Here is a 25,074-nt window from a genome sequence, read left to right as displayed (position 1 = left end):
TAAAGATTGATACTGAAAATTACTGAGGGTGTTTTACAAGCTATGAAAGCAAAATCCATTGTTTTCTAAGAAGGAACAGTCTAGTTGAGGCTTTATTATTAATATATAATACACAGAGAATTTTCCTCTCAACAACTGATGAAAGTACACAATACAAGGACTTAGAAAATAAAAAACCAGCATGCCCTTTGTGCAGCACAGTCTGAGGCTATAATTTCCTCCATGTGGATAAATAGCCTTGATTAATGTTGTGGCTGGATCCAGACCCAAATGAATGACAAAGCACTTCCTGTAATAGGTTCCCCTGCATGGTCTGGAGCAAATGTAACTGTTCTTCTGGAGAAAATTTTCCTTTACCCATGCTGAGTAGCAGCCATGTAGTCAGAGCACCGTAATCTGTTTAACCTAACAAGAATACCTGTGAGAAAATTTTCCTTTACTCATGCTGAGTAGCAGCCATGTAGTCAGAGCACTGTTTAACCTAACAAGGTTAGGTTTCTGTTTAACCTAACAAGAATACCTGCGGTGTGAAATGCCAGCACTGTGACATTGGCATCAACAGGCCTCTCAGACACAACTGCAGGCCTTTTAGCATCTTCCACAGATATGGCTGCAGTAGCACAACACACAGCAGCTCCTTCCTCCTTAGTCATTCACCCATTCCCCTGTACAGCTTTACCTTACATCAGTCTCAAAGCAAAGACTGCTCATTGCTTTGCCTCAACTCAGCCTATGGCTAACAGCTGAGAGACTCCCCACAAAAGGCCTGACCAAGCTGAAAGGAAAACACACCATCAGCCTCTCCTGTAGCAGAATGCAGATCTTGAATTTTTCTGGGTTACCCCTTTCAGGTCACTCTAGTACAGAGTAAACTGGCAAATTGAAGACAACCTGTAAGATTTATGGATCTGTTTGGAACTGAACACACCAGTGCTGAGATGCTTCATCCCCAGCCGTGCTCAGCTGACATGCCCATAGATGGGCAGAAAGACACCCTTCTGCCACAATACTACTCCTGCAGAGGAGACCTCCTCCAAAACAAGTCTTTTCCTCCCACGATTCAGAAGGTACAAAGAATTCTGCATTTCTTTTGAAAACACATGTTACAGGAATATAAAGGTGCTCCTGTGGTGTGTTCGGTTGCTGTACCCCTCCCTTGACATAAATGAAAGAAATAATTTTATCTATCCTCCATGGGCCTCTTTCAATTCTGGTTTTCTAGACAATTCCTTTCTGATCATCAAAAGCTATTCAGAAAGATTAGTGCAATATATGCTTTTAGAGGTAAACAAATTGTTTTTACTGCTTGCCACTTACTAATGGGAAGCATTATCACTGCATAATTAATGTCTACCTATGATGCTCTTGAGCAGAAAGTTTGTCGAAGCCACCATCTCCGTCTCAAATTTTGTAATACATGAATGTCTAATGTGAAAAATGCATTAAGAATTTGTAACTGCACTGTGCAGTATCTTTTAAGAGGGCTACCAATATTACAATTGCTTATATGAAAACATAAGGGAAATGTTTTAAAAACTCCTAAAAATACATTCTAAAACAACTTCTGTTGGCATGCGACCAGAAATACACACTTCATGTTTATTTACTCTTAATATCTGCCAACATAGTTAAATATTAAGGAAGCAAACAAGGGATTCATTTTCTCATCTCTTTCTCCACTCCTTAAAAAAATTAGTTGATTCCCTGACTTCCAACAATGCATGCCAAGAACAGATAGTATAACCAATCATCTTCTACAAATCATTTTAGATACAGAACCACATCTGTCAAAGAAAGAGTATCTTGGGCTTATGACTGCTCCCTCTCCAGAGATTCTTAACAGATCTATGAAACTGGGAAGGCCCTACAAGTACCAAGTACCCAAACACACAGGACAAAACAAGCAGGCATGGGATAAACACAGTCCTACTCCTATAACAGCACACTTCTTAAAGCTGGAGAGCTAGTGGGCATGCAGGCTACACATGAAAGGTAAGAAGTCAGTAAAATCGAGTTTTGCAGAGAAAATCAGAATGGAAAACAAGCTGGCCTAAGACCATCCCAGTCTTAAAAACATCCTACTTTTGGAGTCTGCATAAGGGGGAGAAGAGCTCACACTGTCTGGGGTAGATTAACAGCCACTGTAAACAAAATACATACTCGGCAGTTTCAGCACACTACCATCCTGAGAAGAGGCTCTATATATCTCTGTGATTCCTACCACGGCATTAACGACTGATGACTACTGAGACAGAGTTATGATGCTGAACCTTGGTAATCTTTGCATATTGTGCGATTATTTAATATCTTGCTTACCCAAACTTATCCCCTACTGCTAGTGCAGTTTAGACGACAGAAATAATACTTCTCCAGCGACTTCGCGTATTATTACCCTCCCTTCAACTATGCAACTTGATGCATCTCAAAGTCCCAAGAAATGTGCAAATAATCCTCAAACGGCATGCTGACACCTCCCGCAATGCCCGTCAGATACGGGCTCGTGGGTTCGCAAAGCACAGCATTATTCAGCAGTAATTAGAGGGCAGCAAGGTGTGGGTAGAAAACGCACCCCCAAAACACGCCGCAGCCCCAGCCGCTGCGGAGGTCACCAGCCCCATCCCCTGCCCGCCGCCCGCCCGGGAGGACCGTAACACTGTCCCGAGAAGTTTCGGAGAGCCCCCGGGGCTGCGGGGCGAGGCCGACGGCTGCAGTCCCCGGCAAGTCGGGCGAAGTCCCGCGCCCGCTGCTCCGCGCCGTGACTCACCAGCCGGGACTGGGCGCGCTGCAGGAACTCCTCCATGGCTCCGGCCGGGCGCAGGGACGGGCAGGAGCTCGGCCGGGCTGCGCACCGCCCGGCGCTGTCCGGCCCGGCGCTGTCCCGCTCGGCGCCCCGGCTGCNCCGCCGCGGGCGCTGACGTCAGCCGTGCCGCAAGGGCCGGCGCGGAGCCCCGCGGAGCGCGCACGGCGCGCCGGGCCGTGGGGAGCGCGGCTGGCTCTCTGACAGGAATTCCTCACCCCAAGGACACGGCGCTCCGCGACCCGCCCCTCGCAGGGGCTCCCAGCGACAGGCACCAGCGGGTGGCTGCTTGGGCTGCGATGTCTCAGTTCCCACTTCACGTTTAGTGGGACTCATCAGTGGAAGGCTCGAGGGCTTTGGGGTCAGAAGCAGTGACTGTTTCGGTGTCCCCCTTCCATGGTGACGAAGGTCTGGAGGGAACCAAGCAGTGGGTTCAAATTGCAAGAGAGCAGGTTAGATCAGATGTTAGGAAAAAACCTCTTCTGAGGGTTGTGAGGCACTGCCCAGGGAAGTTGTGGATGCCCAATGACTGGAGGAGCTCAAGACCAGTTTGGATGGAGCTCTGCGGAACCTGGATAACTGGAAGGTGTCCCTGTCCACTTCAGGGGACTTGGAACTAGATGTCCTTTAAGGTTCCTTCCAACTCAAACCATGCTATGATTCTATTTGTTTCACAGTCAAGCCTCAGTAGATGCTGTCATGTACCTCAAACCTAGGATCATTTATAAATATTGTGCCCACAGTCACATTTTTTATATATATATATTCAATTGCTCACAAGGAGCTCACAAAGGAGCCTTCTAGGCTAGAATCCACTTTGTAGAGAAATAAAAAGAAATGTCAAAGGGTTCAATCCAGTACTATAGAAGTCAATGGGAAGTCATGCAATGAATTTAGAATAGACCAGAAAATAAACTCTAGGGTTTGCAGCATCTCCAGTGCTCTCACACCACTAGTATTCCCCACAGTGTGGGGTTTTTTCCCACTCTAAATAACTAACCTGAATGGTGTGGTTTTATTATTCCAATCAAGTTGTGCCTCACTGAGGAGTGAGTGATGGCTAATTGTTAATAAATTCAGTGCTATGAGATCTGGGATTTTTCTCTCTTGTGTATTTTTTGCAGCTCATTGAAGATATTACTGTAAGAGCTAAAAGCTCTTGCTTCCTTATTAACAAACTTTTTCTTGTAATTTACTCTCATTTGATTTGTTAATTCTTCCATGATATCTTGCAGATCCTGTTACTGAGTTTCCTGCCATAATCAATCTGCTCTGCCTAGTCATATGTTCCAATGGGACATTGTTCTGGGGAACAGAAAAATAAACCTTCATCTGTATCATAACAGTCTAAAATTGGAAGGTAAATCTTCATTAAAATACTTGAGTAGACAAATTGCTTGTAGCGAAATATTCTAAATGACAGTGTTCTACAGGAAAAAGATAATTCTCTTTCATTTACTGGAACATTTCTTCTTCTGAAATGCATTTGTCTGTTTGCACATTAATTTATTCCAGAACTCTATCTGAATTTGGGGTTTCTGGTTGTTCTGTAGAAAAATAGGTCTCCTGAAAAATTATTTTTCAGGTACAACATACTGTCATACTTGTAATTTGAAATTGAAGTGTTACAATGCAGAAATTGCTGTGTAACTTAGGATGCAGAGATGACGTTGACTAAGAGTGTATTGCCAAGTAAGAAAACTAAAGTATATCGCTCACTTCACTAAAGTCTGTGAAACAAAATTAAAAGATACACCTTGCTACATGACCTAAACTGAAGTTTGGGAAACAGCTGCTTAGAAAGGTCATTTTTGGTGCATATGTATTAAAAAAATAAATTTTAAAAGTGCCAGAACAGCAAATAGTAGAATGAAAAAGCTGAACTTGCTAAACAGGCAGGAAAATTGTGTTCTTATGCTTCATACCAAAAAGCACACTCACTCTTATACACTGTAAATAAAATGCATTGACTAATTATTTCTTTGTACATCCACTGAGCGGACCTGTGCGTGTAAATATACCTCTGCATTGTAGTATCCAAGTGGTCCTTCACTGAATCTAGAAAGACCGTGTGGATACTTTGTGATCCATGTGTTGGATTTCAGAGATGGCCTCAGTACAGCTGTGCTGAAAACAAAGGAGTGCACCTGAGCTCCCTGAAAACATTAGGACTAGATAGCTTTTAAAACTGCTTTTTTTGAGTAACTTTTTTGCCTTCATAATTATTGTATGAGTTACATATTGAATAATTAATTATTCATATCCTATTGTGCAAAACCATGGACAGAGTACCAATCTTTGTATCTGTTTAATATTTAATAGAAATTCCTAAGCCTTCTTCTCCTCTTTTCTACCCCACTTCTAGCCACTAATTTACTTCCACTTTACTGAAGGGTAAATTAGAGATGAATCAGGACACAGATTATTTTTTTATCCTCCTACCTAAAGTAGCTAAAACCACTTCACAGTTATCCAGAGGCTCTTCCTAAGGTGTGTTCTTCATTTAACATGTGCAACTCATCTCCTTAATAAATCTGAGGGAATTATGTATGTGTCCCAAATTTGCTCAATCTCTCATTTGTAGAATCAAATTATTGAAAAATAGATTTGCTGATCAATACTGGGGTTTGACTTGTTCATAAGCACATTTGCAGTACATCTTGTCACATTGAAGGGATTTAGGCTGTGAATTGAGAGTTCTGCTTTGTATGTCTTTGTTGTTTTGAAAATGGAAATACAAATAATGTCATACTTCTTCAGAGAGTATAGTTTGGAAGTGAATGCTTCTCTGTTCACATGGTGAAGTTCATTTTTGAATTTCCGCCTTTATTCAAGTATGTGTAAATATATATGATTACTTTGCTCAGTCTTTTTACTGTGTCCTGAAAACCCCTGTAATTCTAGTAATGATGAACAATGTCTTACAGTTCATGTTCTTCTAAAACTCTTCCCATTTTCACTGTGGTCATCCGGGGAAACGTAATTTGCATAATACATAAACTATCCGACTAAAACGTTATATTCTCATACATATTGTGTGCTACCAGATAATACAGACTTTTGCAACATTCCATAGTTTCTGTGGTTCATATCCATTTTATTTATTCTCCAGGCATACAGTTCAGATTGTTCTATTCTAAATAATGGAGAAGCAAAGCCAGTGATTACATATGTCTCAGAGCAACTCAGAACTAAACTCTGTAACTCAGTTTAGCAGTTTTACAGTTTACCAAGGAAATAGAAGAGCTGTCATGATACAGCAATCTAGTGGTCTAGCATTTCTATCAAAATGTATTTGTATGATAAACACTTCAATAATATATTAACAATCATTTTCATGTTAAATGAAAAGGTTTCTATTGCAAGACTTTTTATACTCCCACAATATGAATAAATTGTTCCTGCCTATGGAATGAGAATGTAACGTAATCATTTTCATAACAGCCCAAAAGTAGCTCACAGCTCTCAGCTCTTGTAAGAGGATATTATTTAAAAGTTTGAAAGGAAAAGGTGATTTCACAAATTGCTGCAAGACTAGTTCTCCAGACAGCCACCCAAAGAAACAAAAAAGAGCAAATCTGTGTATAGCAGCAGTAGGCTGACGGTCATTTGCATTGGTACTCAAGTAATTTTACTTTCAGAGTCACTATGATTTCCAGGTATACCTATGAAAGCTACTATTATTTTCTTGAAGAGTTTTACTAATATGTCATGTCCTCAGAATCACCAATTATCCAGTCTTTGGTATCAAGTGTCTTCACTTCCTGTGTTTAGTATTTCCACAGTTTTTCATGTTTCAGTTGCCCTGGTCCCAGGATCACAGAATTGTTTAGTTTGGAAAAGACCCCTTGCATGATCAAGTCCACCTGTTAATCCAGCACCAGTGTGCACCACTAAACTGTGTCCCTAAATGCCACATCGACAAGTCTTTTCTCCAGATTAAACAACCCCAGCTCCCTCAGCCATTTGTCATAGGGCTTGCACTCCAGACTTTTCACCTTCTGTGGATGCTCTCCAACCTGTCAGTGTCCCTCCTGTTGTGAGTGAAGGGCCCGACAGTGGATACAAAGTTTGAGGTGAGACCTCACACGAGTACAGGGGCTGTGCTTTGCTCCCTTTGCTAGTCCTGCTGGCCACACTGTTGCTGATATAGCCAGGATGTCAGTGGCCTTCTTGGTTGTCTGGACTCAGCTGGGTCATGTTCAGCTACTGTCAACCAACAGCCTGTAGCTATATTTTATTAGAAATACTTTTCTAGGATTTTTCCCTCCTGAGAGCTGAGGGCCTCAGGAAAGAAATGTAAACAATAACTCTCTGCTGCTGTGGAATGCCACAGGTGCATCTTCCATTGGTCCATGTGGATTGTTTTCAATCAGTGACCAATCACAGCCGCCTGTGCCGAGGCTGTGAGGAGTCACAGGATTTTGTTATGCATTCTATTCTCTTCTTGTTCTTTGTAGCCTTCTGATCATTCTTTTCTCTCTGTTTTTCAGTATAGTTTTTATGTAGTATTTTAGTGTAATATATAAGATAACAAATCAGCCTCTGAAATGGGGTCAAGCCTCGTGTCTCCACACATGGAGCATTCACCACAACAAACAGCCTCTGGTCCTTTTCTGCTGGGCAGCTTTCTAGGCACTCTGCCCCCAGCCTGTAGCACTCTTTTGTGGTGTTCTGGTGACCCAAGGACAAGACCCGCCACTTTGCCTTTTCGAGCCTCACATCACTGGCCTTGACCCATCAATCCCATCTGCCCAGATCCCTCTGTAGAGCCTTCCTGCCCTCAGCAGATCACTCCCACCCAGCTTGGTGTCGTCTGCAAACTGACTGAGGGGCACTCAGTCAACCCCTCACCCAGATTATTGACAAAGATATATGTAACTGGCCCCACGACTGAGCCCTGGTGAACTTGTGACTAGTTGCCAGTCACCCAGATTATTGACAAAGATATATGTAACTGGCCCCACGACTGAGCCCTGGGGAACTTGTGACTATAAAGACAGACAAAAAGAAACCACATTGAATATCAGGAGACTCTTCTCCAAACATGAACACTGTCCATCAACAATGCATAAAACCTCTGTGCTGTGAATGCCTCGTATCTTTCTGTAGTGAAAGTGAGCATGAAAATGGAGGTAATGAACTCACTGTCCTTTTACACTTCTGGTTTGCCCAATGCAAACCAAGTAATATTTAGAAACTTTGCTCTCCAAGGAAACAAAAGAACTTTGTTCTTTTATTCGATTATTTCATTCCTAACCATAAATTTCAAGGCAAAACTTTATAACATGCTCTATTTCTTTTGTAGAATATTAGTTGTGGAAAAATGAAATTGCCACTGCTTTTTTTGAGGTGCAAAGGAAGAGAAAGAAACCGTGCCTGGCTAGGTGACTCCTAAAAGTCTGATACAGATATCTGTTGAGTTTTTCAAAGACGGAAGGCATTAACCATATTTTAGTTGTGAATAGCACATAATTCCTATGTTACAATAATTGTCTTTTCTGTTCCTCCTTGCAAGACTGAATAAGATACCAGAGTGTGCATTTTTGAGTCAAGGCTAGCTGCTGATTCAAAGCCAAAAAGCAATATTGAATCAATACCAAATGTACTTGGAGGTATCCCAAACAATGGATGATTGAATGGCTTTCTGTGTGGGAAAGTACAGGCTGAAGGTGAACAATAGAACTGCCAGTTTAGTCCGCTCCCAAACTACAGTTTGTACCAAATAAGCATGAAATTAAGTGTGAGAAGCCAGAATCCAGATTCATTTCCCATCAGCACCATGTCCACGGAAACCGAGTTCCCTGGTTGCTCATCAAATATCAACACAGCTGTATTCTAAGACAGATTATTATAGAAGTTCACCTTGTGTGCTGTTACCTCTTTCTTACACCTTCTATGCTGATAATTTAGGCAAATTCCATGTGCCATGTGAATACATCCCCAACTGTACAAATGACAGATTATGTTATGTCATTTGCACAGCCTCAGTACAGGCTACTTGTGTGAAGCTAGTCCCAGGTCTAAGTAGTAATTCTGGTAGATGGGCTCAGTTTAAGCTATTACCAAATCTCCTGTTCACTTATCTCTTGGAAGTTAATTGAAGGAAATTTATTCCTATTATGCTGCTGTATACTAGTAGTATTTAAACTAGGCAGAAAGCATGTTTCCAAGGATAATCTCTGCAAAGTAGGGGGCAAGGGCTTAAGATACTTGTCTTAAATCATTAACACTGTTTGCTTCCCATGTACATGGGTCAAAATCCTCAGAAGTTTTAGGCTGCAGTGAGCACAAGGCATTTTCCAGTTAATTATAAGAAAATTAGAATAAACAGTACATGAAACTTCTGTCATATAGATTGCCATTGAACAACTGAATATAGTATGTGTATTATTTTTGCATTTGGACATTTTGCATTCTAAATGCATTTTTGCATTTAGAAGTTCGCAAGGGAGCATACTTATAACTATTAGTTTCAATACAGGTAAAAAGGGAATAAGAATGATGCCAGATTTCAAATTATTAAAAATAACATGAAGAGAATATTGGCTCTCTGGTAATAACGGTGAAATACATTACACTGAATAATATAGTGGTTACTATTTGAAAACCGAAAAGTAATGTAAGAACTTCTCATTTTGTAAATTGACCAGAATATGCAACTGCTTATTATAGACCAGCTAGAAGTAATTTTTAAGGCAGAAATTACTTAATTAGTAGAATATCGCATTATCATTTTTACACAGGTCTTCTCATTCCATAGACAAGTAACATAGCTAAGTACAGTTACAGTCCTAAAAAAATTAGGAAAAGAAAAAAATCTATCCTATTAGATTGGATACCATTCTTACCTTGACCTTTGAAATTCATACATACTCAGCAAATTTTTAGGACCTTTGCTTTGCAGACAATGCTATGTGTTTAGCAGATATACTGATAAGAAAATTAAGACTTATGAGTCTTTAAGTTTCAGGTCAGTTTCTTTATCCTGCTCACAACAGGGGACTGGAACATGATGATCTTTAAGGCCCCTCCTGATACAGGCCATTCTCTGATTCTACAATACTATGAAGGTCCTAAATACAAGTTAAAATATCCTATATTGTTAATAAAACATAATAAAGGATATTTATGGATATTACCTCTAACTTTTGGGATTTTTTTCTTTACAAGAAATACAGTTCTTTTAATGACGCACAAATGCAACAGTAGAATTACAAAACTGGTATTGATCTGAATGTGCAAGTGAGATGAATTCATGTGTAGGTAATGTTGGTTTGGACAAAAAAAAAAAAAAAAGCAGGCCATGGAAAAAAAAAAAAAAAAAAAAAAAAAAAAAAAAAAAAAAAAAAAAAAAGCAGGCCATGCCAGAAGGGCATGGAACTCTCAGAACACTCAAACTTTCCTTCAAGTCTGAGTTACAGTTGCTGATTCTGTATACCTGTCATAGTTTTGGCCAGGACCCAGAGGTTTTTCTATACCTTTTCTGTATCCTTTGCTTGCTCAGTCAGTAGATCATGAGACTCTTAATCCCAGGCTTGTGGGTTGAAGCCCCACTTTAAGCAGCAATGAAATTATTTAGGAACAGTACTCCGTAATCTAATGCCCACACTCAAGACTTTTCAATACTAAATGCCATTCTCGATCCCTCTTTCCTTCCCCTTCTCTCTAAGGCAGGATGGAGTTGAGAATTGGAGGCACAAACGGTGGATATCACATCTTTAGATCAGAACAATTTACTGAAAACAGCAATTAGGTAAGAAACAGCAACAATATTAATAATAAAAATTTATTACTTTTTCATGGAAACAAACGAAAACTACAGTTTTGGAATATTTTCTGTTGATTGTAGTTTATGTTTTTATGGACTATTTTACTATTATTAAACCAATGGGATTAATGCCAAGGACTTGCATCTATTTTCTGCTTCAATAATAGTATGTCTTGTGTTCAAGACTTTGGCTTTTCAACTCCTAGAATTCATACTGTAAAGAGAATTCATACTGTAAAGGTAAAAGGTTTGGCCATTAATGATCATCAGCGTCACCACTAAGAAAAATATCAAGAAACAAATATGAATGTATGCATATTATTTTAAGAGCATGTATTCAGAATATGTTTTAGAATCTTCACATTAATTCAGTGTCCACTGACTGTGTGGTTTTTGCTGAAGTATGTACAAGATGTTTATTATTGATTTCAAGCATTGTTAAGCAGTGACCACTAATAAGCTAAAAAGATCACATTCTGCTTTCCTCATATGAAGCCCACCTTTTGTTTTTAGGAAATACAATTGAATATGTTTTTCCAAACCAATTCTAGGAAAAAAAACACTGTCAAAAGACACCATTAAGGTCTTGATAAACAATCTATTTTATTGTTTGTTTCATTATTATCTCAGAACTCTTTAAAAAAATAAAACATTGTTTAGGCCACTTTCCCAAGGGGAATTTTTTAGCTGTGAACTGACATGCAGTCAGTGATATTTTCGGAGGGATAGAAAACATTTTGTTAGTAATGTTGGTCTGTGCTTTTATGTGCATTCTCCTCTAGATTATATCTCTGTGGGGATGTTTATTTGTTTCAGGAAAGAGGAAGACAATCCAGGATGCTCTTATGACATAGCACCTCCCAGTCTAAGCTATAAACTCAGATACAATGAAATATGCTGGTTATTGAAAATAGAGAATAGTATTTCTATTCTCTATTCAGAAACAGAGGATGAGGAAGAGAATACAGGGCTAACCAAATGCTCATTTTCAACTGAGTTCAAAGATACTGTAGTGCTTTATGACAGCCACAGTTTCCGTTTTTAGAATTAAACTAAAACGTGGTATTGGGTACAGTATCTTCCTCATAGTGTCTCAAAATTTTGTTTTACATGCTGATTTCCTTTTTTAGCATTATTCTATCTTCTCATGTTTTTGGGATTATGTGTGCATGACACTATGAAGAGAGTCCTAGAAACTGCCTCCTTTATATTTATAGTGATTATAGCTCTTGATAAGTAATTCCTTTGGGATCTTTTCCCTTGGCAGTACATAGCTAATCTAATTGCACCTTACAATAGTCACTTCCTAAAGAACTCATATTTATCCAAAATATGTGCAATTATTGAGAAGATATATTTGAACTGTGTTATTACGGGCAGAAAAATGGGATTTTGTTTCACAGCCCAAAGCTTCTGTAAGCAGAATCAGAGAAAGGTAATTCTTGGAAGACAGCATACAGGCACCCTCATGCCTCTCATCGTTTACAGTCCAGAAGCTTCCTGTACTTTTCCTACTTTCCTGTAGGAAAGTAACTGAGTAAAAGTAAACTAAGTCAAACTGATCATTTTATGAGGGCAAAAGTTTTTTGAAGCTGATCAACTTTGAATTAGTCTCAGCAACTGTTTTTTCTGAGAACCGTTTACTGAATTCGTATTATTTGCTTCAAATAGGACAGAGCATAGAAGAAAGAATACACTTGATTTTTATAGCAAATTCTCAAGATACCCAGGAATTATTTCCTTTGTGGGGAAACTGACCTATCCACTTTTTCAGCTAGATTGTACTTCTACTTCTCCTCTAGTTCTCCTTCAGATTAAGTCCAAGGTAGGGATGAAGGATAAGAGGCTAATGGATCTGTCTATATAGAATTGTTTCCTACCTTGGAGAGCCAATTAAACATAAACTGCCTTGGGCTTTTAAATGTCTTCAGAATGCCAAAGCTGATGTCTCATTTCTTTTTTTTTCAAAAATATTTTAGTTTACATAGACCAGGTGTTATTTCTGTAAATGGTAGCTGTTTGGAAATTATTCTGATTTAACTGGCAATAACTGATTTTAAGACTTGGTGATTTGTCCTTGCTAGTATCAGAGATAACAGTAGTCACCAAAAAAAGAAAAATTAGCTGGCTGGTGTTACCCTTTTTTTCCTTACCTGCACTGAGCTCTGACAAAAGGTTGTCTCATTTTCTTCTATTTACTTTAATACATGAAAACCAATATTGTCTCAAACCCTTTGTAAGGCTCAGATCTGACAAGCACACAAACACTAAGATTTATTGAAGTCCATTGAATACACGTGTTAGGTCAAGCACATCTTTTTATGTTATTTGAACAAGGACCTCAATTCCCAGTATTGTTTACTGAAGTTACCCTTCCCCTTTTATTTAAAAATATTCATAATATCTGGGAAATTATGTCAAAACATCCAGCTAATGTTTTTTACTCTTCCTTTTGATATAATAAAATAACAGTAGTAGCAGCAATAATTATCACTTTCAACACATAAAAATTGTACCATAATTTTCTAAGTTTGGCGTGTCATTTGACTGTAATTCTCCTTCCTTTCAAATACAAGAAAAGCATCAGTGTTGGTGTTTTTAAATGATCCATGTTATATTCATCTTTCTGTCTCAAGGTTTCCAAAAGTAGAAGTAACAATGCCATATGTGATGGAAGTCCATGTACAATTCGTGAGAAGCGTATTTGTCTCAGAAATGTGAAGGGATAGTAACAAAATAATTTTTCAGTGGATGAATTAGGGATAGTAGACTGAAGGACTCACTGTCTCTTCAGCTGAAGGACATGCTGCTTGTCTTTATATTCCCACTCTAGTGGCACATAGCATCATAGATCTTGGAGATATACAAGCAGTTTCATGGGATTCCACTCTGGCCACCAGTGGATTAATTAACAAAAGTGATGAAAGTTAATTTCTGCTTCAAGGCTCAAAAAAGGGCTGAGATTTTGATTGAAAGAATAAAACAAATGTTCTCCATATTAATTTCAACTTTCAGAATGAGTTAGGATTGACTTCTTTGTTGAAAGTTTCCTCTGGTAACCCTTGATAGAAGACAAACAATTCCTCTGACTCCCAGCAACTATTGGAAAGAAACATGATACAAACATTAATAACTAGAGTAAAACTAGTTAAAATGGAAACTCTAAGGTATTTAAGTTAATCGAGTTGAAAGAATATGAGAAAACCAGTCAGCTCATGTGTATTTATAGGCAGATAGAAAATTACAATATTCATCTGCATGCCCTTCTTTATGTTGGAACTGCATCTATGGTTTATAGTTGGACGGTAACTGGAACTTTACCACTGATTTCTGCTAGAATGTCTTCTTCTGCTTATTCTGGGTTTTGGTAGGGTTTTTGGTAGCAAGGAGAGTGGATGTCTTCTATGAGATAAGCCTGAATCTTTCTCCATGTCTGACAGAGCCAGTTCCAGCTGGTTCAAAGAACCAAGTCTGTAAGCAATGGTAATAGTGCCTCTGGGAAAACCCTTTCTTGAAGGGGGAAAAAGGTGCTGCAAAAAAATAATCAAAAAGGAGCCAAAAGAGAGGACTGAGAATATGTGAGAGAAACAGCCCTTTAGACACTGAGGTGAGTGGAGAAGGAGGGGGAAGAAGTCATCCAGGCATCTCTGCTCTCTTGCTCAGAAGTAGAGGTACCCCTGCAGCCTGTGGTGCAGCCCATGGTGAGGCAGCTGTCTGCCTGCAGCCCATGATGGTCCATGGGGATGCAGAGATCCACCTGCAGCCCTTGGAAGAGCCCACTCTGGACCAGGTTAATTCTGGAAGGAGGCTGTGACTGCTGAGTCACATTATGGATCCATGTTGGAGCAAGCAGTCTGTTCCTAAAGGACTGCATCCTGTGGAAGGGACTCACTCTGCAGCAGGGAAAGAACATGAGGAGAAAAAAGCAGCAAAACCAGTATGTGATGAACTGACCACAACCCCCATTCCCTGTCCACATGAACCACTGCAGGGAAGAGGTGGAATATTTGGGAGTGAAGTTGATCCTGAAGAGAAGGGAGGGGAGAGAGGGAACTGTTTTAATATTCGGATTTATTTCTCCCTACCGTACTCTGATTTGATTAGCAATAAATTAAATTAATTTCTCTTAATATAGTCAGTTTTGGTGAATGGTCTCTTCCTGTTCTTATCGTGACCCACAATCCTTTTATTTTATTTTCTCTCCCCTGTCCAGCTGAGGAAGGGGAGGAATAGAGCATCTGTGGTCAGCATCTGGTGTCCAGCCATGGTCAACCCACTGCACAGCCACAAGCATCAATATAATAAGAAATTACCAGCCCAAACTATTTAAAGCACATTGATGTTTCTACAATTGTGTTTCTTCTTACATAATTAATTCCATCTGTATTTCAACAGCACAACCTGAGAGGAGGAAACTAATTAAAAATTCTTTCTAGTTGTCTCATAAGCGCACACAAAAAGAAAAGGGAAGAATACAACCCACATAGGTCTTGCAAACTTTACAAAATTTTTACAACCAGAGCCTAGACTGTCAATTCCTCTGTGTTTAAAGCTAACCAAATTACAATATGAAAACATGAAAAATGTCTCCTCTGAACCCGTTGAGATCCCATCATAAGTACTGTATATTTCCAGTATATATGCAAGTGTTGTTCATTCCTAATGAATATCAATTTGGAGAAGAGCAGACACTGATTGCTTTAAGCAGAAAAGAAGAGCAGAAAGCTCTGCTCTTAATTCTACAGCTCCTATGTGGCATATACATAGACATATATATAGCAGGTAAAATAGGAATTTTTGAAGGTCTTGTAAAACATCAGTGTAGTTCAGTGAGCTGGCCAAAAAAAGCTGTACTCCAATAGGAAAAAAATAACAGTTTTTTCTCAGGGCTATTTCATGCAGGATGGTCAGGAAAGGAGACACTCTGGCATCATTCTACTAACCTGATTCATGTTCTTAATGTCCCATTGCCTTTAAAATGACAATAGCCTGAAAGGTGGAGGCATGTTTGGAAATTATTTTAAGAAAGGAAGATAGTATGTGTGTGTACTTGAGACAAAAGAAGAAAAGTTCAAAGCTAAGACTAGATGAAGCCTGGTCCAGTAGACTTTTAGAATTCCAAAAGGTGCTGGAATTAAAAATTGTTATAAACGACTGCAACTATCTTTTCACACTAGGAATATGTAGTCTTATGCTCCTAGTAAGCTAAAAAACAGTGAATGTAACAGTTGCTTTTTTAACTGGAATTCAGTGATGGCACAGATCTTTCCAGCAGTAAACTATATATCTATATAAACAAATTAATACCATTAATTCCTTCCTTTCTTAATGTATTATATGATCTATGGGTTTGTGTGGGAAAGAGAACTTTTCTTACACATTACAGCCTTTGTGTTAGTCTCCAACTGCTACAGTACTCCAATTCTGAAAACCTACAGTCCTGGAATGATGCCATGTGCATACATTGTCACGCAGTCCAAACAGGTGTCCTTTGCCCAGAAATCACGATATTAAGTTTTGTCATAAACTTCATGTTCAACTTATTAAACATCAAACTTTTCCACAGTACGCAGCCTCAAAGATAGAGGCTGAGCTAGAGGCAGGGCATTTCTATGTTAATTGTGCCAAATTTAAGAAATTCCTACTTTCCTACATGCTGCCATTTAACATTCATAGCTTTCTAGAGGTAGAAGTTCATAGTACTTTGCCAAGTAGAGAAGGGTCTTTATCTTGAAAACAGTCTTGTAATACAAAACTATCATACAAATGCTGGTACCACCAACAGAAATCTGCAATAACATCTTAATGTAGTATTTACCTATGGAAATACACTTGCATTTGTGAATAGCTAACAAAACAGACAGCTGCACAGTTTGCTGTTCTGGTTTTTTATACCATTTATTTCCTTAGTGTTAGAGGTAAATTCTATGATTTACAAGCTGGAACACTAATTTCTTCCAACTTTTAAAAATCTGTTATATCCTTCAAACATTTCCCAAAATTAAGGTGTTTTTCAAAATCCCAAGCTTCCTGTTTCCTCAAAACATTATTTGGGTGTAATAATGTCTCTTCTGGGAACTGCAATTTTACTTTATAATGTTGTCTTTTTCTCTCACTGCAACTGGTATTCTGCCTGCTGAACTCTTTGCAGTCCTCTTACATTTGCACAGAGACAAAAACAGATATTTCTTTGTTAATTGGCATATTAAAAATTTATGGTGCACTACGATGTTTAATATTTAAACACAATGTTTAATGTTTTCTGTTGCCATTTTTTCCTGAAAAAAAAAAAAAAAGAAACAAGTATCATAGAGAATGCTGTCCTTTTCCAGACAATTAGAGATCTTATTTTGACTTAGCATTCAGGATAGATAACATCAGTAAATATTTTTTATAATTTGAAGATCACACTACATTTTGTTTCCCAAGGCAGCCAGCCTTGATACACTGCAGTACTGTAAATCAATTTAGTTTTTTACTCTTTTATTTTTTCTGAGGACTGCTGCTGACATACAAAAAAGATTACCAATCAACTACCTGAAAGGAGCCTTAATTACCTAAAGGGAGCCTACAAGAAATCTGGAGAGGGACTCCGTACAAGAGCATGCAGTGATTGGACAAAGGGCAATGGCTTCACAATGAAACAGAGCAGATTAGATTAGATATTAAGAAAAACTTATTTACTGGGAGCTTAGTGAGGCATTCGCACAGGCTGCCCAGAAAAGTTTTGGTTGCCCCATCCCTGAAAGTGTTTGAGACCAGGTTGGATGGAGCTCTGAGCAACCTGGTCTAGAGAAAATTGTCCCTGCTCATGGCACTTGGGTTGGAAGGAGATGATCTTTAAGGCCCCTTCCAACCCACACCATTCTATAATTCTATTATATGCACCATTAACATTAGACTTGAAACTATTTTATCAGGGAATTTTCCATTTCCTAGTTAATCTGTTAAATACTTTCCACACAAAGCTTGGAGTCTACAAAGTACTTAATTCCCTGGTAGGACAGCTAAATGCAAAGTCAAGATTTCAATCTTCCTGCTTTAAAGCAAAAAAGCAGAATGTCACAATTTAGACTGAGAAAGATCAGTGTTTAAAGTAGAACATGAAGAACCTGGGACACTTGCATTAAATATTCTTCTCACCCCAGGCTATTTCTCTGTTTTTAAGAAAATCAGCTGCAGCCCACTGACTTTCATGGACCAATTTAAGACTATGTTCTCCTGTCTGTGCACAAATCAAAAAATGCAAGTACAAAAAATAAAATCATGATACATGACTGCTCAACTTCCTAGGGACTTGTACAAGCACTAAGAAAAGTACCTACAAAAATGTTTCATTCAAATATAAACTGTCAAGATGAAGCAATAAGATATTAGAACAGGCCAAGACCCACAAAGATTGAATTATTTTGTCTAATTCACCTATGTCTCACCCAGTCCGGCAACTGGTCTAAGGAACTTTCCATGCTCCTGAGCATTTTTTCACTTATAGGATTAAAGTCATAGGATGAAGCTTACCAAGCTTTCTGTTCTTCACAGAAAGAGTGACTGGGCATTGGAATGGGCTGCCCAGGGAGTTGGTGGAGTCACCATTCCTGGAGGTGTTTAAGAAAAGTCTGAATGTGGTGTTTAGTGCCATGGTCTAATTAAAAGGTGGTGTTTTGTCATAGGTTGGACTCAGTGATCTCAAATATCTTTTCCAATATAATTCATTCTGTGATTCTTTATTATTCCAGAGGATGAGTCAGATGATCCAACTAATAGCTCTTTATTTTTCAAAGAGGCCCTGCTTTCTCTTGGCTGACCAGTCTTGCTTTGCACTCCTATCACCTTTCTTAGCACCACAAGTTCTTATTGGGGCTTTTCATTGAACTATTTGAAAGCATAATTCCCCTTCTTCATGGGAAAAGAAAAGAAAAGAAAAGAAAAGAAAAGAAAAGAAAAGAAAAGAAAAGAAAAGAAAAGAAAAGAAAAGAAAAGAAAAGAAAAGAAAAGAAAAGGTTTGACTTTGGGATTTACTGACTATTTCCCCACAGAAAGCCCTTTTTCATTTCAAATCTATGAACCTTCTACAAAAATGACAGTTTTGAGCTGGGAATAATTTTTGTTGCCATTACTCTTTTGTGCTCTTAAATGTTTCTTCTCTTACGTTGTCTTTGCCAACCCATTCATATGAAAGAAAATAATTGGGCAGATATTCCAGCTTAACGATAGAAGTTCCATCCTCAGAACAATATTCAGGATTCCACAGCTGAAGAAAACTGTGATACTTACTTTTCAAGATTATCTTATTATTTTACACTTAATTAGTATCTAGGCGTGCCCAGATTTGCTTGTTTCCTGCTCACAGTCATCCTTGGAAATAAAGATTGCTTTGCAGAGTTAGAGCTCTACATCTGATAAGTTATGCCAGCAAAAGCTGTTTATTTAAAATCAAAATAATCAGGACATATAATGCCAATAAGTAGTCCAGTGACTTGGAAAGGTATTTTATTTGAAGATGTCATCTTAAGTAACTATTTGAAGGTTTGTAGTTCCAGAACTATTAGGCAGCTGAAAAGGCACTGCATTCTGGACTCTCCCATTTCCAGAGAACAAAAGCTTTTTTTTTTATTCATAACTGATTGCTATTTTTTACTAATAAACACTAAAGTGTTGTGTTTGTTTTAGTTATTTCGGTTTTTTAAAACAAAAAAATATAATCTATAAAACTTCTTTTATAAAGTTGGAGAAAAATCTTGAAATAGAGATCAAAAAATTCTGTTCTAAGAAGGGTCTGGCAGGAGTGCTATACAGAAACAAAGCAGTTGGTTTGATTCTGAGGCAAAATTTGTGCAAAAGTAAAACAGTAATTCACCAGACTTCAAATTAACTCATATGCATAAACAGAATAGCATATATCAGATCACGCTCTTGTTTGTCTCTTCTGGCTTCTTCTTATATTTGTCAATTATTATTTCTCCCATGGTGTTTCTTTTTAACATACAATGAGGTTATACACTGTTGATGACCAGGCAACATTAGAGAAAAATTATAAAATAGCAGATGTGAATCACTAGGCAAATGCCTTGGGAAGGAGTTTTATTTTAACATATTCAGCTGCAACATCATGATTCTAGCTGCAACAGGCAGCCCCAAATTTAACATGTAATTTCAATATCTGGCATCAGATATTTTTGTTTTTCTCATGTTATTAAAGTACATATAGATAGAAACATTTCTTTGTGTGTGCTGTTTCATACTTCACCTGTGGCTCTGCTTCGCCCAGTGACACAGAAGATGCTAGGCTCACTAGGACAGCCAGCCACTGTCTGAAATGAAATCTGGAATATAATGGACCTGTCTTTGCCTAGTATCCACAGTTAATGGTCATTTAGTCACCTTGGCTTCACTTCATTTAAAAAAAAAAAAAAAAGCAAAGGACTTCACTCTCATAACAGAGGAACACGTAAAAACCTACTCTAAAAGCACCCCATGTGCAGCCAGCATTTGGGTCTGGGGGAAGCAGCACTCAACAGAAGGGTCATCCATGGTCACCTGACATACTCACCCTGTAGGCAGAGCACCCATCCTCCCTTTCGGTGTGTGGCTCTTACTGGACTGGCTCCAGACAACTGAGCGGAGAAGGTCCAAATATTGAATGGGAGGGATCTAGCCCTCAATGCTCATTTTCCCCAGAAGAGGTGGTATTTTCCCAGCAGAAGAGGAACGCACCATGATACATTTAATTGCGAACAAGGCTGGCTTAAATATGTCAAAACCTATTAAAAATATATGCTATTTGGAATTTTAATAAGGTCCCAAACAACTCCAATTGAATATGATCTCAAAATATCTACTAGGTTGGTGTATATACCTAGGTGCATTATAATAGTTCACTGTAAGTACTATTAAAAATGCCTTTACTAGGATAATTGATAATACCTAAGAATTAATACAGGTTTAGAGGGAACTGAATTTATGAAAAATGCTGCAGTGTGAATTTGAACGAAAGGTATGTAAACTTTCATTTTTTCAGAAATACTCTATGAAATAATGAAAAAGCATATAGAATTTTAGTAACTCAGTATACTCTGATTATACTGAGTTACTAAACCCTAGGCAATATATTGCACATTTGATGTAAGAATTTACCCTTTTATCCTATGTCCAGTATCTACATGCGAATGGCCTGTATTTAAAGACAAAAAGGACTCAAGGGCACCAACTTCCTGATTAAAATACTAGGCTTTTGAAGGAAATAGTGCTGTCTCCTAAAGAAAGAATGCCCTCTACTGCTTGGTTAGAGAGCTGCTCCATAGCAAAAGGAACTCAAAACCATGTTTCATATGGACTGGAAACTTTGGAAAATACATATAACAAAAATACTACTCTTATTACTGTTGTTGTTGCTGCTGTTGTTAACAACAACAACAACAACAATAATAAATTATATCTCTGAAACATGAGGAGATGTGTTATGCTTATATAAAACCAAATGTTCTTTAAAAGCATTCCTATCTGCTCTACTGTCCATTTTTCATTGCATACCTGCAGAGCATAGCCCAAACATCTTATCCTAAACAAATATATATGTGGAATATTTTCTCCATAATATTCAAGTGAATAAATTTTAAAATATCTAATATCTTTATTTTCAGTAATTGTTTTCACATGTAATTTCCTTAAACTTTATATATTTGCTGCCTGTCCTCAACTTAATATACCCCACCTTATTAATGTATAAAGTCTCCTTCAAAGACTCATGTATATTGTTTGTCCACAGTGCTTTGCCTTTGGAAACCAACCAGCTGAAAGTCTTACACCTCTAAAACCTTCATAGCCTGCAATTTTGAGGCATGCAACTATACAGAAGTGCTTTAAAGCATCATCAAGAAACAGCAGAGACATGCATGCTGATTTGTTTTACCTCTGCAGAGGAGAGGCTGATGTATGCTACTCTAGAAACTTACCTCAGATGTGATTCTGTTTTATATCAATGTTTTTCCTAAGGAAACTGTATTTTCTTAAAGCAATAGAAAATTTTCTGAAGTGGGCTTTAAAAAGTCAGTAACTAGGATCTCCAGAATCATATATTCATCTTTTTCCTGCCATTTTTCCAGTCATTTATTTGGCTTTCCAAGTAAGTAAAGAGAAATTCTAGGGATGTGCACAGTAGGCTAATTTTTGTTTCTCTAGTAAGAGTTCTTTTGATTGTACGACACTAAAAATACAAACTAAAAGACAGTTTAGTTCATGGCTGTTTAAAAGCACATAAATGATGAGTATCTGGAATACATGATGCTTTCTGTTTCGTTCTTGACAGTACTTAACATTCTTGCCCATTCTCATAGCATGAGCTTTTAGGCAGTGTAGGAATTCAAAAAGTTCATGCCAAAAGACTGAGGGATTGCACCACCAGCAAACACATCTGAAACTATAGCTTTGTGGAAAAACAAACAAATTCATGACCTTGAAGTAATTTTTTTTTTCTGCCAGATACAAATTTGAATTTTCCTTCATTCCCAATGTCACACTTGCACTATCTGGAAAAAGGCATGGAAAAAATAAGAAGACCCTATTTTCTCATATGGAGAAACATAGAGGTATAAGACCAGGCTATTAGATCAGGTAGTTCTACATTAACTGAAAGAAACTTACAATGCATACTGTAAGACAAAATATGAGAAAAAGAATTCCAAATCAAACATGGGCCAGTATTCTCCAAACACTCTCAGATCTTAAACAATGAGGCCATAATTTCTACGAAAAGAAAATATATGTTTCTACTATTCAAAAATAAAACAGAAGCTTTTATTTATTTAAAGAAAGAATGACAGGCATGTATAATCTCATACATAGAACTTGATTCAGTTTCATGTAAAAACCAGAAAAATCCAATTTTATGGCAAACACACTGAAAACATCAATAAAGAACAACTTATTTAGAGATATCTCAGCCTTCCTACTAGAAAACTACTTTATTTTGAGAAGGAAGGAACTGCTAACTACACAAACCTTGATTGATGTATTGACCAAAGTTGTTACAATGTATATACAAAAGGACCAACTCTCGATTCCAGACTAATTCTTAATAAACATTATACTTAATTTTCAACAAGTAATGGCAGATGTAGCTACCATCATGGTTATTTGTGGACATTCATACATATTTTCTGCAATTATTCTTATGTTCTAGCCATAAACTGACCTAATAATTTTAAGAACATTCTTCCCAAAGCCTGCATAACAGTAACAACCACAGTAAGAATGACTACAGCAAGTGTGTACAAAGGCTTTTATTGTTCTTCATCTTTTTCTATTACACCCACGCACACATAACTTGAAGAGATAGATGTCTCAGATAGCTTTCATAGTAATAATAGTGTATGTGCCAAAATTGGCACATTTTCAGATCAATGCAGTCAAAATTTTACCAGTTTAAGAATTTTACCTTTCTGGATAAACTGAGTGTTCAATTTTCAGCAGTAATAAACAAAATCTCATGAATATACTATCCAAGATAAAATATAGCATTTCCAAATAGAATAAATTATCAAACACCTTTTGCTTTCAAAGAATATATACAAGCTCCATGTCCATTTGCCCACAAATACTATCCATTGCATGCAAGCATACATATATGTGTATACACACATACCTATCTATTTATGTATAGATGGATGGATGATTTTTCCATATCAAGAATCAAGGATTTAGCAGTATGCTAATGTAGGACCACAATGAAAAACAAGATTGTAATGACAGCAGTACTATTTTTCATTGCTTCCAGGACTAAACCTAAAGGGAAAATGATTGCTATCCAACCTCTCTTTCCTCTGCTGGGTGAATCAAGGATATCAGCTGTTTCAGAAAGGACTGAAACTCAAAAAGAATCAGGCTTGTTTAAGAAACAAGAGTCTTCTGCATTCACACAAAATAGTGATCATTGAAAGAATTTTTTCCTGAATTAGAAACAATAAATTAAGTTCATAATATTTTATTATTTTGTTTTTAATTTAAAGTTTCTTTTTAAGCACATCCTCCAGTACAAATGAATTTATGAATTACCACCAAAAAAACATATCAGCAGTAATGATAAGCTGGTTTCTCTTAAAGCTATCCTCAAGCAAACAACAGAAAGCATTAAGAGTGATTTAGAGTAATGAAATTTAGACTAATATGATTCATAAAAGTGGAGGATCCCTAACACAGAAAGAGAGAAATTATTTTTCTGAAATCATTCAGATATGAAAGCATGTTTGTTGAATTCTTTTCTAGCAGAACTACAGTTAAAAAAAATAGGACAAGACTGGCAGGAAAATTAATCAGCAGCATTACTCAGCAGCATTACTGAAGTCACTTAAAATGATACTGCATGCTTGTAGATTTTGCTGTCTTAGCTTAGAGAATGGCACATAACAGACATCTTGAAATACCTGAAGACCATAAACTCGATATACCTGAACACCATAAACTCCAAAATTCAAGTAATTTCTTAGCATTGCAAAGACAGTGTAATTAAAAATAGTGGGATAATTGTAGACAAAGTGGGAAAAGCTTCTTGACCATGAAATTTGTACAAAACTGAAACAGCTTTCTTAACAGGGAGATCTGTTGCTCAAGTAATTTGAGTTAGAATGCAGAGCACACACAGAAAAGCCCTATAGGGAATGCTCTGCATTGCTTTGGCAATAAACCTAGTATGTCTTTCAGCTATAATTTGTATGATTTCTTGGGTTTGGATATAAAACACATGGGAACACAAGTCAAGAGTTCATGTAACTATTGTTTTTGATTGAGCTGAGTACCATATGGTGCAATCCAGGCAAGCTGATAAAGTTAATTTTAGGTTATGGAGAAGCGAGACATGTTCCTGTCAATATTGTGGCCAAAAAATGCCACCTCAATGTATAGAATAACTGGATATAAAATAAATTTAGATAAAACACACTGGTAGCATCAAGGACTCTTCAAAACCTTCTTTACATATTAATCATTCCAAAACCTTCCTCATGTTTCTATCACAGTGAGAGCTGGCATTCGAACTATCTATAAGGAGCTCTGTGGAGGAAAGCTGAAAAAAACAAGTGAGGCTTCCTACCCAGAGGTTGCATCCATGTTTTTTGCATTAAAATACTGATTGTGCTGTGCTTTTATCCAAAATAAGCCTTCTGGGTCTCCAAGGCATCTCCACAGACTCAGCTATGACACTATCACTTGTGGACTACTTCTTATTTAAGTACATTTTCTAAAGAAGATTAAGTCAGACATCTTTAGTTCTGTCTTTCTTAGCCATTCTTTGCCTTCATTAATAAAAATAGGATATAACTATAAAAACCTGGCAACAACTGAGTGACCTAAATGAGTGACTTAAGGCAGGCCAAGTTGTCTTTCCTTTCTGATCCCCCTGTCCTCATCAATTATTTGGGAAAAAATCAAAGGCATATGAACAAGACAGACTTAGGTACATATCCCCAGTAAATATCATATCATATCATATCATATCATATCATATCATATCATA

At 37.6% G+C, this 25,074-nt stretch overlaps 1 protein-coding gene across 7 annotated transcripts in view; it reads right to left on the bottom strand.

The window, feature by feature from the left end:
* Positions 1-2,897, bottom strand: part of PRUNE2 (prune homolog 2 with BCH domain) — a 130,848-nt gene extending 127,951 nt beyond the window's left edge. For all 7 annotated transcript variants that reach the window (XR_005629919.1, XM_039729856.1, XM_039729849.1 and 4 more), the window contains exon 1: positions 2,765-2,897. Coding sequence is in view for 6 of the 7 variants with exons in the window: in XM_039729856.1 (XP_039585790.1) it covers positions 2,765-2,800 (36 nt within the window). In the remaining variant the exon portion in view is untranslated. The remainder of the gene's footprint in view (positions 1-2,764) is intronic.
* Positions 2,898-25,074: the final 22,177 nt, after the last annotated feature.

The sequence above is a fragment of the Passer montanus genome, unplaced genomic scaffold (genome assembly GCF_014805655.1).
Source record: "Passer montanus isolate IOZ18808 unplaced genomic scaffold, ASM1480565v1 scaffold7, whole genome shotgun sequence".
Lineage (NCBI taxonomy): Eukaryota > Metazoa > Chordata > Aves > Passeriformes > Passeridae > Passer > Passer montanus.
Note: the sequence above shows the minus strand (reverse complement) of the source record. Positions and strands in the feature narration are given on the sequence as shown.